This window comes from Vanessa cardui, chromosome 1, assembly GCF_905220365.1.
Source record: "Vanessa cardui chromosome 1, ilVanCard2.1, whole genome shotgun sequence".
Classification (NCBI taxonomy): domain Eukaryota; kingdom Metazoa; phylum Arthropoda; class Insecta; order Lepidoptera; family Nymphalidae; genus Vanessa; species Vanessa cardui.
The window spans coordinates 9,375,645-9,393,930 of record NC_061123.1 but is presented as its reverse complement, the minus strand read 5'-3'; the positions used below and the strand labels follow the sequence as shown (position 1 = coordinate 9,393,930).

At 33.3% G+C, this 18,286-nt stretch overlaps 2 protein-coding genes across 5 annotated transcripts in view; one reads left to right on the top strand and one right to left on the bottom strand.

Annotated features, from left to right (window-relative positions):
* LOC124534584 (protein bunched, class 2/F/G isoform-like) overlaps nt 1–12,529 on the top strand; it is a 133,210-nt gene extending 120,681 nt beyond the window's left edge. For all 4 annotated transcript variants that reach the window (XM_047110532.1, XM_047110515.1, XM_047110507.1 and 1 more), the window contains 2 exons: nt 583–634; nt 11,323–12,529. In XM_047110532.1, the coding sequence (XP_046966488.1) occupies nt 583–634; nt 11,323–11,535 (265 nt within the window). In that variant the 3' untranslated portion in view covers nt 11,536–12,529. The remainder of the gene's footprint in view (nt 1–582; nt 635–11,322) is intronic.
* Nucleotides 12,530–12,724: 195 nt separating this feature from the next.
* On the bottom strand, nt 12,725–15,557 carry LOC124534622. Its single transcript, XM_047110565.1, has one exon. The coding sequence runs from the start codon at nt 15,519–15,521 to the stop codon at nt 13,320–13,322; it is 2,202 nt and encodes a 733-aa protein (XP_046966521.1). The 5' UTR covers nt 15,522–15,557; the 3' UTR covers nt 12,725–13,319.
* Nucleotides 15,558–18,286: the final 2,729 nt, after the last annotated feature.

Here is an 18,286-nt window from a genome sequence, read left to right as displayed (position 1 = left end):
CTCGACACTATGTTAATGTAATCAACCATAAACCAATTTATACAAGGAGATATTCTGCTATTGTCGCCAAATTTCAAGTACCCAATTTATTTAGTATTAATTTTCTTTCTTACTCGTCCTTGCTTAACCTTTTAAAAAAAGAAATAAACCGTATCTAACATTCAAAGCGACTGATAAGGACATTATGTGCGCATTCCGAAACGATAGCAACAAAGACAAAATAATTAAAGACATTTTTAAATACAAATTGAATGCAAATCAATGTAATTTATATTGTATCGTTGGGAAATGACCTAAATGTGTGGGAACTACTCGCGTGCGAGCATGACTTTAATGTGAATTTTGTATTCAACAGGACACGGCTGCATCCGCACGTAAATAATTAGGAATTCATCATATGATATTCGATATTCCGTTACGTTTTTATATATATACAATCTTTATGTATTCGCCTACGAAAAATTAAATATAATATAACGAGTTAATAGTAATTTACATATGTTTTTACAATGATATATTATGAATATTAAAAGTTGTTTTATGAAATTACAATGTATATCTAATTTGTTCTATTCTTTACAGCGCATCGGGTACAAGCGCCGTGGCCATCGACAACAAGATCGAGCAAGCTATGGTAAGTAATAAGTTATTTCACATTATTCTTGATCAGTTCACTATCAATGCAATCGAATACTATACAAATTAAATTATACTTCGTCGTACTATATAGGTACAATTTTTTTCTCATAGGAGACGTAATATTTCTTTTATTTTACTTTACAAATTCTCCTAACACATAACCCTTAATGAAATAAAAATTCAGATACACTAATTTCTTATGAACAAAATCATAGTTACGATATTACATACATGTATATAAAATCATAATCGAACTGTTTATTTTCCATTAAGGTCAACTATTTTATCGTAATAAATAGAAATTGTATAAAATAAACATGTTTAATTGCTTCACAATTTGCATCAATAAACATTAACGACGTGACGATTGGTAAAAGTTAACCTTTTCCACTTATGGTAAAGCGAGTTTGACGAGATGCAGGAATACCTGTGTAGCCTCACCGTTTCCCTTGTAGAGGAAACCTCGACTCCTCTCCGTGTTAGAGAATAAATTTTCCACGAGAGAGAACCTCTACCTACTTAGCCACCTGTGTAATATCTAACGAAAATCTTTACAATATTAATGAAATGTTTAATGATTTTTTTTTTTCATTTTTGTCAGTTGATTCATTTACACTATGATCGGTATCCTTGTCCAATATCTATTAAGTTAAAGGCGTAACTAATTTTACGTTTCGTTGACCGGTTTAGTTTACCGTGGATTTTTTTTTTGTTAATAAAGTTATTTACAGATAATATTTCGTAAACTGTAAAATCATTTTTAAGAATTTCCGACAAAGTATATTGTATGTAGGATAAAGAATCTATAAATAAGGAAACATTTCGGTAATAATTAATCGATTTTTTAAATACGTCTGATTTTAAAAAAGTAAATATTCTGGTACAATTACTAATCTGAATAACTTACGATTATTAGTAACGTATTTTGTTATTTTTATAACGATTGTGCGATAAGATCGATACGACGCATTAACATGATAAATATAAAGCGTTTATTTAATGTCATCCTATATAATACCAGTTACGCAGCTATGTTTAATATTTGCCGCTTTGTACTATCTTAATTGGCTGTAAATAGAGGAAATTGCTGAATAAAATGCTAGCAAGAAAACATCGGCTCTTTAGATGAATGGAATGAATTTGCAGACAAGCTTATGAGAACTCGCCACGTGTGTGAAGAATGTTTTACAATAATACCTCAAATATTATGGTTTTTTTCGCACTCGAATTTCTTTTGATATAAAAGTTTATTTGAGACTTGCGTTAATTTAATAATTATCTACTGAAATTTAATCGAGAGAACGGTTCGAAATAGAACGCTAAATTGACTCGTAATTTTAAATTGTTTACTTTGAATGCACTAATTTCGATCAGAAGTAATTACATCGATTTTGTAGTTGCAATCACGTACTAGACACTTGTGGAAAGTAATTCTTAAATAGGTAGATAATTTTTATAAAACAATTGAATATGCTTGTGATTTTGTTGAAATAACAATGTATTTTTATATTAACGTAAGCAAAAAATAATACATTTAGCTTACAAACAATAATTCTTTACAAACATTGAGTAGTCAAAACAACATTACGCAATGATCGTATGTGTGTCGATCCGCAAAATACCTTACATTGACGATAACCTCCGATTACCATAGAAAGCTATTAGGGCTAATTGACTCAATCATTATCGCAGTTCAACAAAAAATAATGAAAATAATGAAGAAAGCAGTTCGGCCAAAACGAAAAATATCACAGACTAGCGTAATTTTTGTTCATCGCAATTAATTGTTAATTCCTTTTTAAGCTTTAATATTTATTTCCGGTCTTTTGATTTATTGCCAAGTGCATTTATTTAATAGCGTTGTGATTACTAACTCATTACATTTATTTGTCTAGTTACATAATTATATCTCTACTTTTAAGTAAATTATTATTCTTGTTACACGCGTTAGATACTTGACGTCACACTTCAGTCACTTAATAAATGTTATATCACTGTTGATCATAAGTTTTCGCCTATACTGCTGTTTTCAGTTAATAAAAAAAATCATTTCCACTATTCGTGCACATCAAAGATGTAACGCAATGGTAAAATGTAATCGTACTTCACTGCGAGACGGTGCTGTGTCAGTGTGCCGTATAAGTTCCGCGTGCGCTCGATACCGATTCTACGAAACGGTATGCACACGGCTGAGAAAACAGCCGCTCGTTTGATAAAAAGCCTGCTCATATCAAATTATTATCATGGGAACATTCGAATCATTCACATTGCTGAATTAATTTAAAGTACTAATACTAATGAATTGTACCAAGGCAGGACATTTCTAGTCTTCCCTAAGGTAGTAAATCTGGTATAGAAAAATTAAGAGCATTTACATTTAACTATAACAAGTTCATTCATCAGATGTTATTCGTAAATAGTATGTAACTGGGTATCTCCGGGTGTGTTAGTTGATTTTATTTCATAACAAGGTGATTTCATAACGTGCTTTTGAGTTCCTGCACTTGGTAACAATTCGAAATTAGAGCTAATATAAACCACAATATCATTTGTTAATGCCGGATTTTCGGGGCCGTTATTGGACTTATAAAACTTAATTGTCCAAACAGTGTAGAAAGTTATGGATCATTTTTATGAAACTATTATCGCCAAAACACAATACTGTTATGGATTTTTTCGTTGTTCGTTTGTTTTACCGATTTAAACATAACAAAGTTGATTTGAATAAGCATAAAATGCTTTGAAGCCAAAACTCATTTAAAAACAAAACTAAATTTAGCAATCAAGAGCTTCTTCAACCAACCAAAGCATCCGGTTACGTAGATATAGTCATTCAAAATTTAACATTTAAATTAATGTAAACGTTACAAATATAAATTATCATTAAATATTATAGCAATTACAAAACATTGATGGTCGTATCTTTTTTATATTGTTTTCTCAAGTACAGTTGCTTCGTTAAGAAATTAAAAGTAAAAAATATATGTGTTTGTCTTGAAATGAGTAATTAATTATCACGCGTGTTTAATGAAGATGACAATTTCTCTATGCAGTCCTTCATTATAATAGCAATTCATCCGAGAGACACTCCAAAGTTCCGTTACAAGATCTCAGAGAAGCTTGAGACTAATAATTTACCTATTTTTAGTAACCAGGAAATCAAATGGGTTTTAAAATAATCTTACAGTGAATTTGCTGCATAATTCAAAAATACCTTTTGTACATTTTTTATAATAACTGTAATTTAAGTACTCTGTAGTTTTTATGCTTTTGCTGGCTACAGTATAATGACCTTTATATAGCATTTTCTCGTAATAATTATTCAACTATATCCGTTTTATTTTAAGGTGGAATATTAGAAAATATCCTTTAATTGATAAAAGCTGAGTATACTAATTTTGTTTTAACAGGTCCTATAATATAACGTGAATCGTTTCATAACACCGCAGTGAGTGCTAAATCACTTTTGATGTTATTTGTATTACTTCTTTCTTCCAAAACCCGTGATATTTTCGTGATTGCAATTGAGATTCATAGATGTGCGTTATTGGAGTCGACGCGCATCGTCTATAATTAGCAGCCACAGATGGCCTCAAGCGATTGACCCCAATCCGGCCCTAATGCCCACTAACATCACAACGTATTTTTATCACTCCATGTCCAGTACGCTCGTCTGATTATTTTTGCTCTAATAACGCAACGGCTTTAATGTTGTTTACACGCTTGGTTTGTATCGTTTTAATCTTGTCGACAATAAAACTATATTTATTTATTACTGTTATCACATTTTTTAAGCTTTTTATTTGTTTGAATATTATAATATAACAATTCGAAACATGAATCGATGGTTTCTTCATCAAAACTATTTAGACTATTGAAAATTGATGGGTAATTATTATATCTTGTAAATCTCTTGCTAGATATTATGTCTTAACTTTATTTTGTTATATAAAGTTGAAGAATTAATCTGCAATAAAATACGTATGTATTATAGCATTTGTAACAGATATACGCTTGACTGATAACGTTGATAATATTATCCACTTCGTTATATTTTTAAATATGTTTTTTAACACGATTAGATATACACACTCGTGATATATGTATGTGATTTGCATTAGCTTACAAATAATATTCAGAATATTAATCAAGGTACTGATTTTAATTCTAGCTATTAATAGGTTACGATATAACGATACAAACATAGTCACGTGTAAAATGTGACACCAGTTTACCTTGGGGCGCCATTAAATGTAACTGTAGCGTAAATTTGTGTTGAGAATAAAGTCTGTACTCGGTTTATCATTTTTACTTTTGCTCGTTTCGTAAGATCACACACGCCTTCACGTATTACATCACCCGGTTATATGTGTTTACACAAGATTCGTCCATTTGTTGTTTAGGATCCATAGCTCACACTACTGACCCCGTTTCCCTCAGTTGTAAGCGTGAAATGATCTTTTTTATATTTTCTTTGATCATTTGCTCCGACGCCGCATGTTAAACATCTTGTTTGTTTAATTTCCCATTTCTCTTAGCCTTTGAATTTTGTCTCTGCTTTTTTTTATTTCGTAAATACTATTTACGATTACTATCTATAATCGTTTTATAGTCATAACAAAATTTCGCTAGCCGAATTCTCATATATATTTTGGACATAAATCATTTCCGCGACCATTTCCTTCGTTAAAACCGATGAAAAATATATATATATGTGCTAGTATTTTTTGTGTTCAAGTGCCGCCGTATGCTAATTTGCTTTGTGTACGTGATTTGCATGAACCAGGCGTGACCTGCCGGGACTAAGAATAGACACGGAAGGAAAGCTGGCCCCGTTGTGCCACTGGAGTGGAGACACGTGCTCAACTGATTACACTGTCGATTGGTTAGTTGAAGCAAGATAAAGATTAGCAGACGTCAGGGGGTCACGCAAGGGCCGTCGCGTGCTAACTTCGAGTCGCGAGAACTAGTGGCAAAACGGCAAATTGCTCTTTATATTCACACTAACTTTGAAATCGTGGACTATAAAATGAAACTGTTCTTATACTGTTTTCTTAATTAGACAACCTCACATTCAGTAATGTTTGTTCTGCGTGTCTCTTATTGTAAAGTATTGTCTTTTATGTAAATTCTATGTTGTTTATTTTCATTCGAGATTTATAGATTTCGATATCATTTGACCGATAATTATGAAATTTAAGATGTATATGTATTTTTTGTTTTAAATCGCCGCTTGGATTTATTTATATCATATCATATGATATAAAATGAATGCTTCAATAATGATCTGAGATGTAAAATAGCTATTTATTTGCAATTATTAAAACAATATTTGCAAAAATGAATAACAAATATTTATCGAAAAACATAAATTAGATTACAATATCAATAATATCTCAACGGAATATTTATCTGTTATTTGCAAACATTGTATATTTCCACGTTTAATCCAACAGTGGAAAAATACGTAAATTGTTGGACGGACTTCAACTTCAACAGATTTATATCGTAGCTATCGCTTTATCCTACGAACCATCAGGTGATATTGTAAACATTGTTTTTCATCGATCTAGGTTAAAAATAATTCTAAGGTATATCATAGTTCTGATTCAGATACTACAATTGACGCCGATCACTAATAATTTATTAGTAGTAGAAATTACGATTGAGATATTTATTTTGTCCCTTGTACAATTATATTGTTTTTAAATAAGTAGAGTCGTATTCCATTTAAAATGCGTCTCTGCTTCAAAGCTCTGTTTTTCACTTTATACTTCAAATCAGGTCCTAAACGGATGCCGTTACCTCTTTCAGGTCATAGAAATTTGTAGTTCGAAATCCATCTTATCAGCTAAGGCTCTGTATAAGTCTAGCAGTAGTACAAAAAAGGCCGAGTAAAACTCGATATTTTGTTGGGGTCTAGTACTTAATTCTATTCTTCAAATGTTATTGTTTTCGAAATAAGTCATCCAATGATATTCACCTGACCTCCGCAATCCTTTGTCCGCTAAATTGCAAACAATTATGTTTTTCTCTTAACCTTAACCTATACACAAATTTGTATACATTATATATGTAAATCTTCTAATGTAACCAATATAATTATTAAAATATGCGATACGGAATATCACCTTGCGTTTGCCACACTGGCTAGCGCGTATTCTTATTTATCAAAACTTAGTCGTTAGTCACCCTCATTTAGTAACAATACCTACATTCCGTGTTCTATTCTTTCTTCTGTTAAAACGTATATTTAGTACAACTATCAGGAAATAATTGCCTTGCGTTATCGAACCTTGTTATCTTAAAATATAATTATATTGTCCGCGTCAAATTTCTGTAAACCTCTTTTATTTTATTGTATCCTTGTCCTGAGGCCAAAGAACCTTTACATCTTCATAAACACCTATAATGATGTTTTCATCTCTGAGGTCAGTAATTCTTAAGATATCGGGATAAGTAAGGATGAGTTGTCTCTTGTCAACGACGTACTCTTTAGGTCAAGAGTTTTACTATTGCAATGACCCTTGCTTGCTCTCACTTAAAGTCGCATGTTCTTATCGCTCGGAGATAAGTCGACGACGTCAATACATGTTTACTTTGTGTTTTTTAAATGGATAATATTTAAATTGCTTTAATACATTATATTATGAGTAAGTTGATAAAAACGTCTGCACAACTTAATGTCGTATTTGTTCGTAAAATTCTTACCTATATAATTAAGTTGCCACAACCTCACAAGAATTTCTAGTAGGCAAGTTACAAGCAATTATTACGTATGACTTTTAAAGATTGTATCGTTTTCTTTTGGAATTAATTACATTTAGACGCCTATGTAACAATTTCGGTGACCTATAAATTAATTTATTATTATTAAAACTCGTCGCAACGTAAACTCACTATACTATAGTAAAACTGTGTCATATATAAAAATAGCACAACGATTGTCAGCTGTGCGAATAATCTTTAGAATAACAATAACGAGGCACTATTACGGCAGTGTTTGAACATATGGTTTCGAAATAACTCAGTGCAACAATTGTTTAGGCAAAATATTATTTTTACGTGTAAACGTATCATAAACAATATCATATTTATACATATATATTTTGCAATATACATTACGGTTATTATTTTGTGCGTGCGCTGTGGAAATTGTGTTCATAATTCACATTGTCACATATTTAATTGGTTACATTTCAATTACTTTTTTCATATAATATTCAAATAGAACATTTTTAATTGCACTTTTTTTTAACAAATCGCATAACAGATATAGGTAACGCAATTTCGAATTACAAAAACAATAACAATTGTTTTTCTTATCGTAATATTGTAAACAAAAGAATTTGCGTATTAATTGTGTCATTAGCAGCACGCAAACGTTTCATCGTGTTATTTTTATATTCAATTGTATAGCATCACCCGCGCTAGCTGCTTAATATGGCGATGATGTCACCAAAGCATAAAGTTTACGGTCGCCACTACGTTTTGACTCGCTGTCTTGTTTACCTATTCCTCCAGTCAAACCTGTTGTTTTATATTCACGATTTGAATATACACTTTTTGCACTACGAACAAAAATGTTGTTATTGTTTTTGTTACGTTTCCATGCGGACGTTTATCTACTTCACTATTGTTTATCTTCTTGATATATTTTAGATTTTTTCGATTACATGAAATGGTACTTAAGATATTATATCTCTTTATTTATGGATCGTTAGATTAATTCGTTCGTACATTTGCAATTATCTTAATAATCGATTTTGTGTATCTAATTGCTTTTTCTATAATTGTCACTATAAAGATTCCAAATCGACATTTCGTAAAAATGTTTTAACAGAAATCCTCGAACGATCATTGTTCCTGGCAGTTCGATCACCGTTTAATGCAACCCGGCAGGTTTTTATCTTATGCCCTTGGGTCCATTATGTCATCACATCTGTATTTTTGAACGTGACTGCGAAAAAGTTCACTGCACTCGCGACGGGGACATTGCACTGGTTCCGATTACTCTCCGGCTAACTGTTGGTCTTCTGTTTTAATATCGATAGCATCAACTCGTTCATCTTATCTCGTCCTCTTAACGCAATTCTCGTGCTCTTTATCATTATCTAATTTACCTACTAACATGCTAACATTGACACATGCGATAACCGACTGTTTAATTTATGCTTGTGCTAATTTACCGCTTGAGTGATGTGAGTCTAATCACCATTTTCCTGTACGCCTCGCGCAGGTTGCTTAGAAGCGAGCGAGGTGATCAATTGCCTATCAATATTGTTTGATTTCAATGAACCTAAAGGCGCCCCGTCAATCTACAAGCCTGACGCAGTACTGCTGAGTGAAACTGGCGATAACTAGTAGCGCTGAATACTTAAATTCTTCCATTCTAATTGGAGGTCGCAGCACCCACGTTAATACAAGATCACATCACTTGATTTTATTTTTAATCAGTGCTAATAATAATGTCAGATCATTCAGTTGAGACCACATTTAGTGTTATGTCCGTCTGCACATGTGTACCTTGACTCATGCACGTCATTAAGTCTAGATTCCACGTAGGCGGATGGAAAAATAGCTCGTTGTTGTGAATGAGGAGACACATTTTTCGAATTGCACTTATTTATGTATTAGCCATACCGTCGCTGCTAATAGATTCAATGAGTTATCTAATATAATGTGTCTTAGGATTATATATGTCCGCATTCTTACCTTTAATTATCATAGAAATAAACGCGGTTTACTTAATATCATGTTAGTTATCCATATAGTATCAATACTTTTTTGCTGTAATTGTTGTTTTCTAAAACGGAGTCGCGACAAACCTGTTTACTGACCGACAGTTAATCATATTCGTCTTTACAAGGTGCGAAAATAGACGGTCACATTTGTGCCAACATGCAGTTAATATTTGTATATACATTCAAAACGATTTTAAACTTGCTTGACAAGGTACTTGCATGTATAATATAATATATATTAATTATGGTTTCGATAAATTATAACATAATAACAAACAAACGGTATGTATTTAAAACCCAAGGTGAAGTTCGATATGTTTATTCAATAAATGAACAACCTAATACTTTATATTAAAATGAAGTATTATTCATAAATATCCAAGTTTATTTCTGTAAATGAACGAATGTAATATAATAATCTTCGGTTGGCACCAAATATAGATATTTTTGCGTTGTTTGAGTTGTAGTTAGATCATTGAATATTTTTCTATCTTATTAGAGCGCTGCTAATTTACCTCTGGCAGTGCTAATATTTGTTGTCAAAATGATTCGTCTAACACTGAAATAAATCCTTCCTATACTTATTTTAAGTTTCTTTTATATTTGTTAAGCAAAACTCTACCTCGACAATTTACTATCGTTCTTTTTCTAATCTTTAATTTCCTTTTGGAAGAACTTAATCATAATGTTCAAAAACAGCTAGCTAGGTACATTGCCACTAATTGACTTCTGAGTCCGTAACAGTCTGGGTTTGTACAATATTGTAACACTAATTAAGGATCCAGTGAAAATAAATGTCGCCTACTTAAATTTGTCGTGTTACTAGACGTCAATCATCCTAAATATCGCACTCATTATGCAGTACACTAAATTATATGTTAAGGCTCGTATAAGGCTCGTCCGATTCTCTTACTGAAATAGTCTTAATTTTTCTCTGATTATATCCCTCTGTCATTTTCAGTAAAGAAATCAATATATGGCGTACTAAATTAAAATTTAAAGTGTAGTCGAAACATGTCTTAAATGCGTTTTCTCATTTATATATATTTTTTCAATCGATGATTGTATAAATATAAAGTGTTAAATAACCAAGATTGCTATCATTATTAGAAATCATGGTTATTGTGATAAAAACGATAATTTAATTATATAATTTGTATAAGATATTATATAACACGTTATACATATATATGCTATGTGTTATTAATTGAAAAGAAAATGCTTAAGTACATGTATTGTTTGTTCTCGTATAAATATATTATCTACAATATAGAATCTGAAAACAAGAGCTTTGTTGATATCAATGTTGTAAAGTACAGGGTCCACACACGGATCGCGTGGCGATGACGTGTGCGCCGCCATTTTAAATAGGGCATGCGCGAGCGCAGACCATCAGTCGCCCGGTAGGACGCGTAGACGTTACTCGAACGCGCCACTCGCAATCGCAACTGTCCTTTCCTCAGTTGCATTACAGCCGTCGTTGGCTTACAACGTGTATCCAATCATTCCGAAAAACAAGTTCAACGCTTAAACATGATTGACGTTATTAAACCTCGTGATGGTTGCCTTTACGAGATCAGACAAAAGGGACAGAAAAACCCCTGTTACGTGGTCGTGCCTGATACAAAAGTACGTTAATATCGTAAAATAAATTATTTGTGTAACATTTATTTACGTTTAAAATTTGGACGTGTCAGTCTGACACAAAAAGATTACGGCCTTTCGTTTAATATTTTTACTGAAGTGAATTAAACATTCCATTAAATAATTAGTTTATTGTTTTGCTGTACCTATTCAAATTTATTGAAATTCATAATCGAATTTTATCTTTACTTATTCTATATCGACATTAAAATCAGAGTCGTGTTTTCAATTACGCAGTTCTACTTATTATTTTATATTTTCGTAAATATCTAACAAGACTTTTTAATTTTTGCAGGATCTGGTTAAGAGCCACTTGATGTTTGCGGTGCGCGAAGAGGTCGAAGTCCTCAAGGAGCGCATCGCCGAACTCATGGAGAGAATTAACCAGCTCGAAGTGGAGAACAGCTACCTGCGCGCGCATGCCAGCCAGGACACGCTAGCGCAGCTACCGGCCGCTGGCACGAAGCCGCCGCCACAGCCGCAGGGCCCGCAGCCCCCGGTCTCGTAGGCCGGCGCCCGGAGCCCGTGACACCGCCTGCCGGCCGTCGCCGGCTCGCCACCTCCGGCCTTCCCCCTCGGCGTACGCTCCACGCGGGACCCAGGGAGTCATTATGGCTGTGCTATGTTAATTCATATGTTAACAAGGGACGACCGCCGCCCCGCCGAGGGACGCGCATGCACCGCGATCGCGTCGACGCCGGGGCCGCGCGTCGCCCGTGGACATCGTACGCTGTACACCATTCGTATATAGTTAGCCCGTCGCTGCTGCGCGACGGCAGCTCCGAGAAGTCGCCGCGCACGCCGATCCTTTCGTACTATTATGCTTGGATTTATAGAAATATATTTTTCTGTTATTTAATCTTTAGAGTGCAGAATCGTGCTAACTGCCGCGCTTTCGCTATGCGTCTCGGAAACGAGCCCGTTTAGTGTAACGATGTACGACTATATTTTTGTTCGGGTTAAACGTCTAGACATCGCTATCCGTAACGTATTCCATATAAGAAAGTATCTCGTAAGTCGTGTGTTTATAACAATAATATAATACTTGAATATATCTACGCATTGAACAATGACTGTTAATTTATTTTCTATAATTTTATTAGGTATCTTAATTTAAGTTATTTATCGAGTTTTATCGTGTAACATTTGAAAATGACATTGTAGTAGTGTGGACTCGACCCCATGGCAGCACGGCTGCGGCTGGTTTATCCTTCGCAAAGGTTGAGGATCCCTAAGATAAACGAATGACTCAGTAGATTGAGCTCTGACCTAACTCTTTCTTAGCTTTATACGGTAGATATGTAATATAAAAGCTTTGGTTGGTTGGAAATTTACAATTAAGATTCCTTCATCTTCGGCTTAATGTCTTCCTTATACATTACCATTCACACACGCTGTAAACAAAAGTGAAACGACTTTATACATTTTTTATATTGTTACTGATTCACTAAATTGATCTTATCGTTGTTTGAATACTGTGAGATGAAATCTTGCAGCCGAATCCATAAATAACCAAGGATTTTCGATACGTAAATTCTCGGCATCTAATTTTTCAGTATTTATAATATAAGGTACTTGCGGGTAACAAGGGCCACCTTATTTAAAACCAAGATATTAAGAATAATAATGAATAGAAAATAAAACGCTATTTATCAAATTATTATTCATTTCTTTATTATTTGAAAAAGTACAGTCAACACGGTTACGTTAACATAATATCAAGTACAAAGTCGTTTTTAAAAAAGCTTTCAGTGGCCCTATTTATACTTATGTAGTTTATTAAGGGCCATTTTCTAAATATCCAGAATAACCAAATAACAAAAAATAAACTATAATTACAAATTACAAAAACAATTTTTGACTTTTAAGAAAGAAAAACATATTTAAATTCACTTTCATAACAAATAAAAACAACACATGGACCTTATTAAACCTAAGTAACAAATTTTCACTTCGAAAATGTGTTTTAAACATTAAATTGAAAAGAATTATAATAATTACGAACACCTCTTACATCTCTATATATATCGACACTATAAATTAGAAAAAGAAATATGTTTATCAAACATAAGTGGCCCTTATTGGACTCACGTAATTTGTACTTTATAATAATAACGATATTACTTACTGATTTGAGTCTAAAGGAACTAAATTGAATATCACAATTCGTAAAAATAGTAATGTACGCCTAACAAGGCTTATTTTTACGATAATATATAATAAAAAATAACTAAATTGAAAAATCTAAGGTTGTCAAGTCTTATTTGAGATCAAGTTAAGTTTCTCAGTCTTCTAATTGCACATTGGACAAGCAAAATCCGTATCTTCTTTAGTAAGTCCCACGCATGCTTCATGAAACCACTTTTGGCATAATGGACACTGTCGCATATCTTCTAATCTTTCTGTATTACATGCATAACAGTACCATCTATCATTAGTATCAATTTCATCTCTACTTAATTTGCTTTTCTTCTTTGATTCTTTCACTTTTTTTCCTTTTTCGCACCTTCTAGAACGATCCTTAATGTTTACTTTTCGCCGGTGACCCTCCTTCAGATTTGATTTCCGTTGCTTCTCTATATCAGTATCACTTATATTTCTTTCTCTTTTCTTATTCTTCTCTTTATGAGTTTGCCTTTCTTCAAATAAATTTTTAGTAACAATCTGAGCTTTGTAATTAATTGCTTTACGTTTTGGGTTTTGTTTGACAATGGCAAAGTTTGGTGTTGGTATGAGCTCTTGAAATGATTTCTTTCTCTCTTGTAACTTTCTTAGTGGTACATCATCTTCAGAATTTTCGTCACTTGTGACAGGTCTTAAGCTCTTCGTAGCTTTTACATGCCTAGCAGTTATCTGCTTGATGGGAGTGCGATCTTGCTTAGTTGCAGAATTTTCATTTTCATTGTCTGTTGAACTCGAGTATATGCCGAAGAAAGACTTCGTGCCGGGTTCATTGAGCATTTTCGTCAATTCAACACTAGAAGAGTCTGTATCAGAGCTATAAATAACTGGTCTTCTTATTTCAGTATTAGTATTGTGATTCCCTGGATCAGGTGAGTCAGAATCAGTTGTACTGTAGGACACTAATCTTTTCTTGACTCCGATAATTTCTATATGTGGCTGAGACAAATCCGGTTGCAGTAAGGATGGAGAGCTAGGACTTTGATTCTCACATAAAGTGGCATCTGAATCAGAACTATCAGGCTGAGGTCTTAGTTTTGTGTGACTTTTATTAATACCTGATGGACCTGGAATTGGTGAATCGCATCGGGGGATAACATTTTCCTGTTGACAATGCCTCTCAGTAAGAACAGAAGGAGCATAGGCTTCTGATGGTATCGCCTCTGGATAGAACGGATACAAACCAGTAGATTTAAAGCCGTTTACTATGATATCATGCGTCATGCACTTCGACCAAACCCTGCTGAATATTGAATTGAAACGGGCTTTTGTAATTTTTTTTTCAGGATGTTGATACGTAAATGTTAAAACCTCTTCGTCCCAATGATGCTCAAACGATTTGTTCACGCTTTTATCTAGAGGCTGAAGTTCATGAGTAGTGTTTGAAGGCAAACAATACAGTATAATATTTTCCTTGTCTGCCGCATCAACAATGCTGTAATCTAAATGGCACGAAGCACCATCGAAAATGAGCAAACATTGACCATCCGATTTAAACTTACCCAGGTGATGGATGAAGTCAACAAATAGTGACGTAGTCATGCTTCCTTTTGGTGCCATTTTTACCAACGATCCTGAAGGCAAATTGTCGTTGTACTCGGGCTTCATCCTTTTCCCCTTAAATAGTATCATTGGGGGAATTGCGTTACCCAATGCATTTACACAAGCGGCTATCGTAACGTTTTCGGCATGTTCTTGTGCCACCATGTGCACTCTTTTTGACCCTTTTTGAGCTAAAACCAAAGGTTGATTGTGGATTGTCAGTCTGCAGCCTTTTTCGTCCATATTGTAAAGGCGCTGTGGATTATTAGCAATATCTAGCTGTTCGTAAATTTTTTTGTACTCTTGAAAGTGTTGCATGACAATTGCTTTGTTAAGTTTTTGTGCTCTTCCGGGATTTAATATTTGAACTTTGCGCTTTGATATCTCAGTATGTCTTTTTAAAAATAGTTTGAGCCAATCTTTGCCAGCTCGCTTCGTAGATTTATTGAAATTATTCGGAATATTATTTGATTCGCAAAAAACAAAGGCTTGGTGGCGTAACAATTTAGGCGTTAAAGGAAATCCTATGGATGCTAGTCGCTTAATCCTTGAAGCTAGATCATTTTCTTGCTGTTTCGTCATAATTGTGCGACGTCCTATCTGTTTCTCCACTTTGCCTGATTTCAGATGGTTTACCAATGTTCTTCTGGGTATAGAGTAATGTTTAGCAGCAGCACGTTGAGACATGACTCCGTCTTTGACAGCAGCCATAGCTGCCTCCAGCTGTTGAAGTGTCCATAGACCCCGATTTCTTTTAATGGAATGTTCCATTATTGAAACCTACAAAAATAAACGACATACATAAAGCTCATGCCAATAGTCTAGCCTCACGACACAAAGCAAAAAAAAAATGAAAAAGCCATGGCCACTCCTATCGCATTCAAGGAAAAATGCAGCAGATGATATAAGTTAATTAAACTTCTGAAAAATAAAAAATATCAGAAAAAGCCTAATAATACCAATTTATTACTATCCCCCAGGGTCAATCTTCCAAATATTACTTTTTTAATGATAGAAATTAGGACTTTGATATAAGGTAATACAAATAACACATAATAATTTACAAGTATAAAAAGATATGAAAATTAATTCAATAAGTTTAATAAGGGCCGGCCCTCGTAAGCCGCCTAGAATGTGGCTCTAATTAGACTCTTTGGCTTATTTTTTAGCAAAACAGATAAAAACACATAATAGTAAAAAAAACATTTAAGCCTTACCTTCAACAGAAGCTATATCTTCTAAATTTTACATACAAATTCCAAACCTAACTAAAAACAAACATTTAATGCATATTTTATATAATTTCTAACGAAAGAATTTTATAATAATACAACACGCACGAACACACTCGATAGTCGCAGACCTACTGTCAAGATGGCGCGTGGCGCATTGTCATGCGATACGCAGGCTAGCTTTTCTATTGGTCGTTTACATGTGTGCGTGTCTAGAAATGGATAAAACGGTTTTTTAGGATAATTTTCGACACGTGGCCCTTGTTAGACGGTGGCCCTTGTTACCCGCAAGTACCTTATATCAAAGGAATTGCACGTGGTCGTTCGTCAACCTCAAGAGTAATGATCTGTCTAGCGTTCTTGAATGTGTGGATTTGTCCTTTAGTTATACTCTTAATTGATACAGTTAATATAATGTTTGGATGTATTCATCTGTAATTGATGTTAGTGTAATGATAATACGTCGTTTTTTAGTCGTTGCGGGGGTGTAGCCTCGCTTACGCTGGCTTTAGAGAATTTTGCACGCTGAAATTAAAAAAAAAAAACTATTTTTATTCCAGCCCTTTACTTATACGAATAATAGAGGTTATAGCGATTTAACATTGTATTTTTTTAATGATTAAAATTGTTTGTATATAGTACAAGTTGTAATAGAATCGTGAGTAGGAATGTAAATAAAGAGAGTGCTTGAAGGCAAGGGTATATTGTCTAGAAACGTTGAAATGATATGGGACGCTCCGCGAGACGTGTCTAATGTAAGTTAAATATTGCTGTATTTAAAATGCTTTACTGTTTATCGTTAAATAATCGAACAAAGTGGCTGGGTCGGGTCTTATGTATCGTATAATATATTAAAGGTCTATACGAGGGCAAGCCCAGCTACTGTTACTATCAGTAGATTAGTATTTTGTACAAGGCTACGTATGTGTATAGATGATGATGAGGTCGTCTTGATTATTGTGAATATGCAGTAATTAACTCCATTATTAGATTAACGATATATGATTCTGATATTGTAAATATACTGTAAACAGAATGTCCAATGTAGCTTATGTTGACCAGAAGGTTCCTCGTACCCAATAAATGCAAAATTATTAGAATGTTGTTTGTTATTGTCCTTTACTTACATCCCTCACCCCTATCCAATCAACTGTCCCTCACAACGGCAGTTATAAATGGAAAAAAAAATACTGAAACAAAAGTGTTATACCAATTTTTTTAAATTAATGAATCAGATAACTTCCATTTCTTGTTGACAACATAATTAATATATTAAATGAAATTGGTGACATGATATTAATTCATTTAAGGAAATTTAAACTAATGGTTTGTTTTGTAATGCTAATTATCATATGTTCCGCATATAGAGCATTACACAAAGCATATTTGTCATTTAACATCCATATTAGGTTTGTATGTTTAGTTATGTAATTTATAAATAAAACATAAAAACGTCTTAAAAGGACAAAAGAAGGATTTATTAAATTAATCTATTACAATTATCGTGGCATTAATACGCGGAATGTTTACTATTTTTGTACGAAATCCTTGTTGTTGTACACATGTTTGTGTATAGCCAAGATATGGTTATCACACCTTTGTAGCAAAACATGATATCAAACATTAAATATTTTCGTATTATATATTTCATTATTATTATTATTTATCGCCTTTCGTAGTGACGTACATATGAAATAAGTTATAGTTACAAACCGAATTATTTAAATAAAAAACTTAATAAGGCAGATTTCTTTTCTTTTCTCCGAGTTGTAATTCATTTGCACTTAAGAATATTGAATCCCTTTTTCTGTTACTTAAATGATTTTTTAAGGGATTACATTTTTAAATTCTGTTTTAATAATACCACGGCGACGAGAGGTATATCAGGTGAGAACTGAACGAGAGTCTTTAAACAAAAACGAGATTATAAGGCAGTAAAGGCAACTCTACTATCCTACCCTAGTGTCAAGGCTGGGCTAATACTACTACACACAAACAATGGAAACAATGATTAAAAAAAGTTATGACGTCATTTCTCCTATTCAAATAGACTACACATCTTAACATTGTAAAAAGACGTAATCCTATCCTACTTATATTAAAAAATGCGAAAGTTTATGAGGATAGATGTATAGTGTATGTACATATGTTTATTACTCTTTCACGAAAAAAACACTGAACCGATTTGGATGATTTTTTTTTTTGTAATTTAGGTTATCTATACACCAGAATAACACACAGGCTACAATTTATAGTGATGTTATGTAATTTCGTCATAATATAACGATACATATCAAGTAGCCG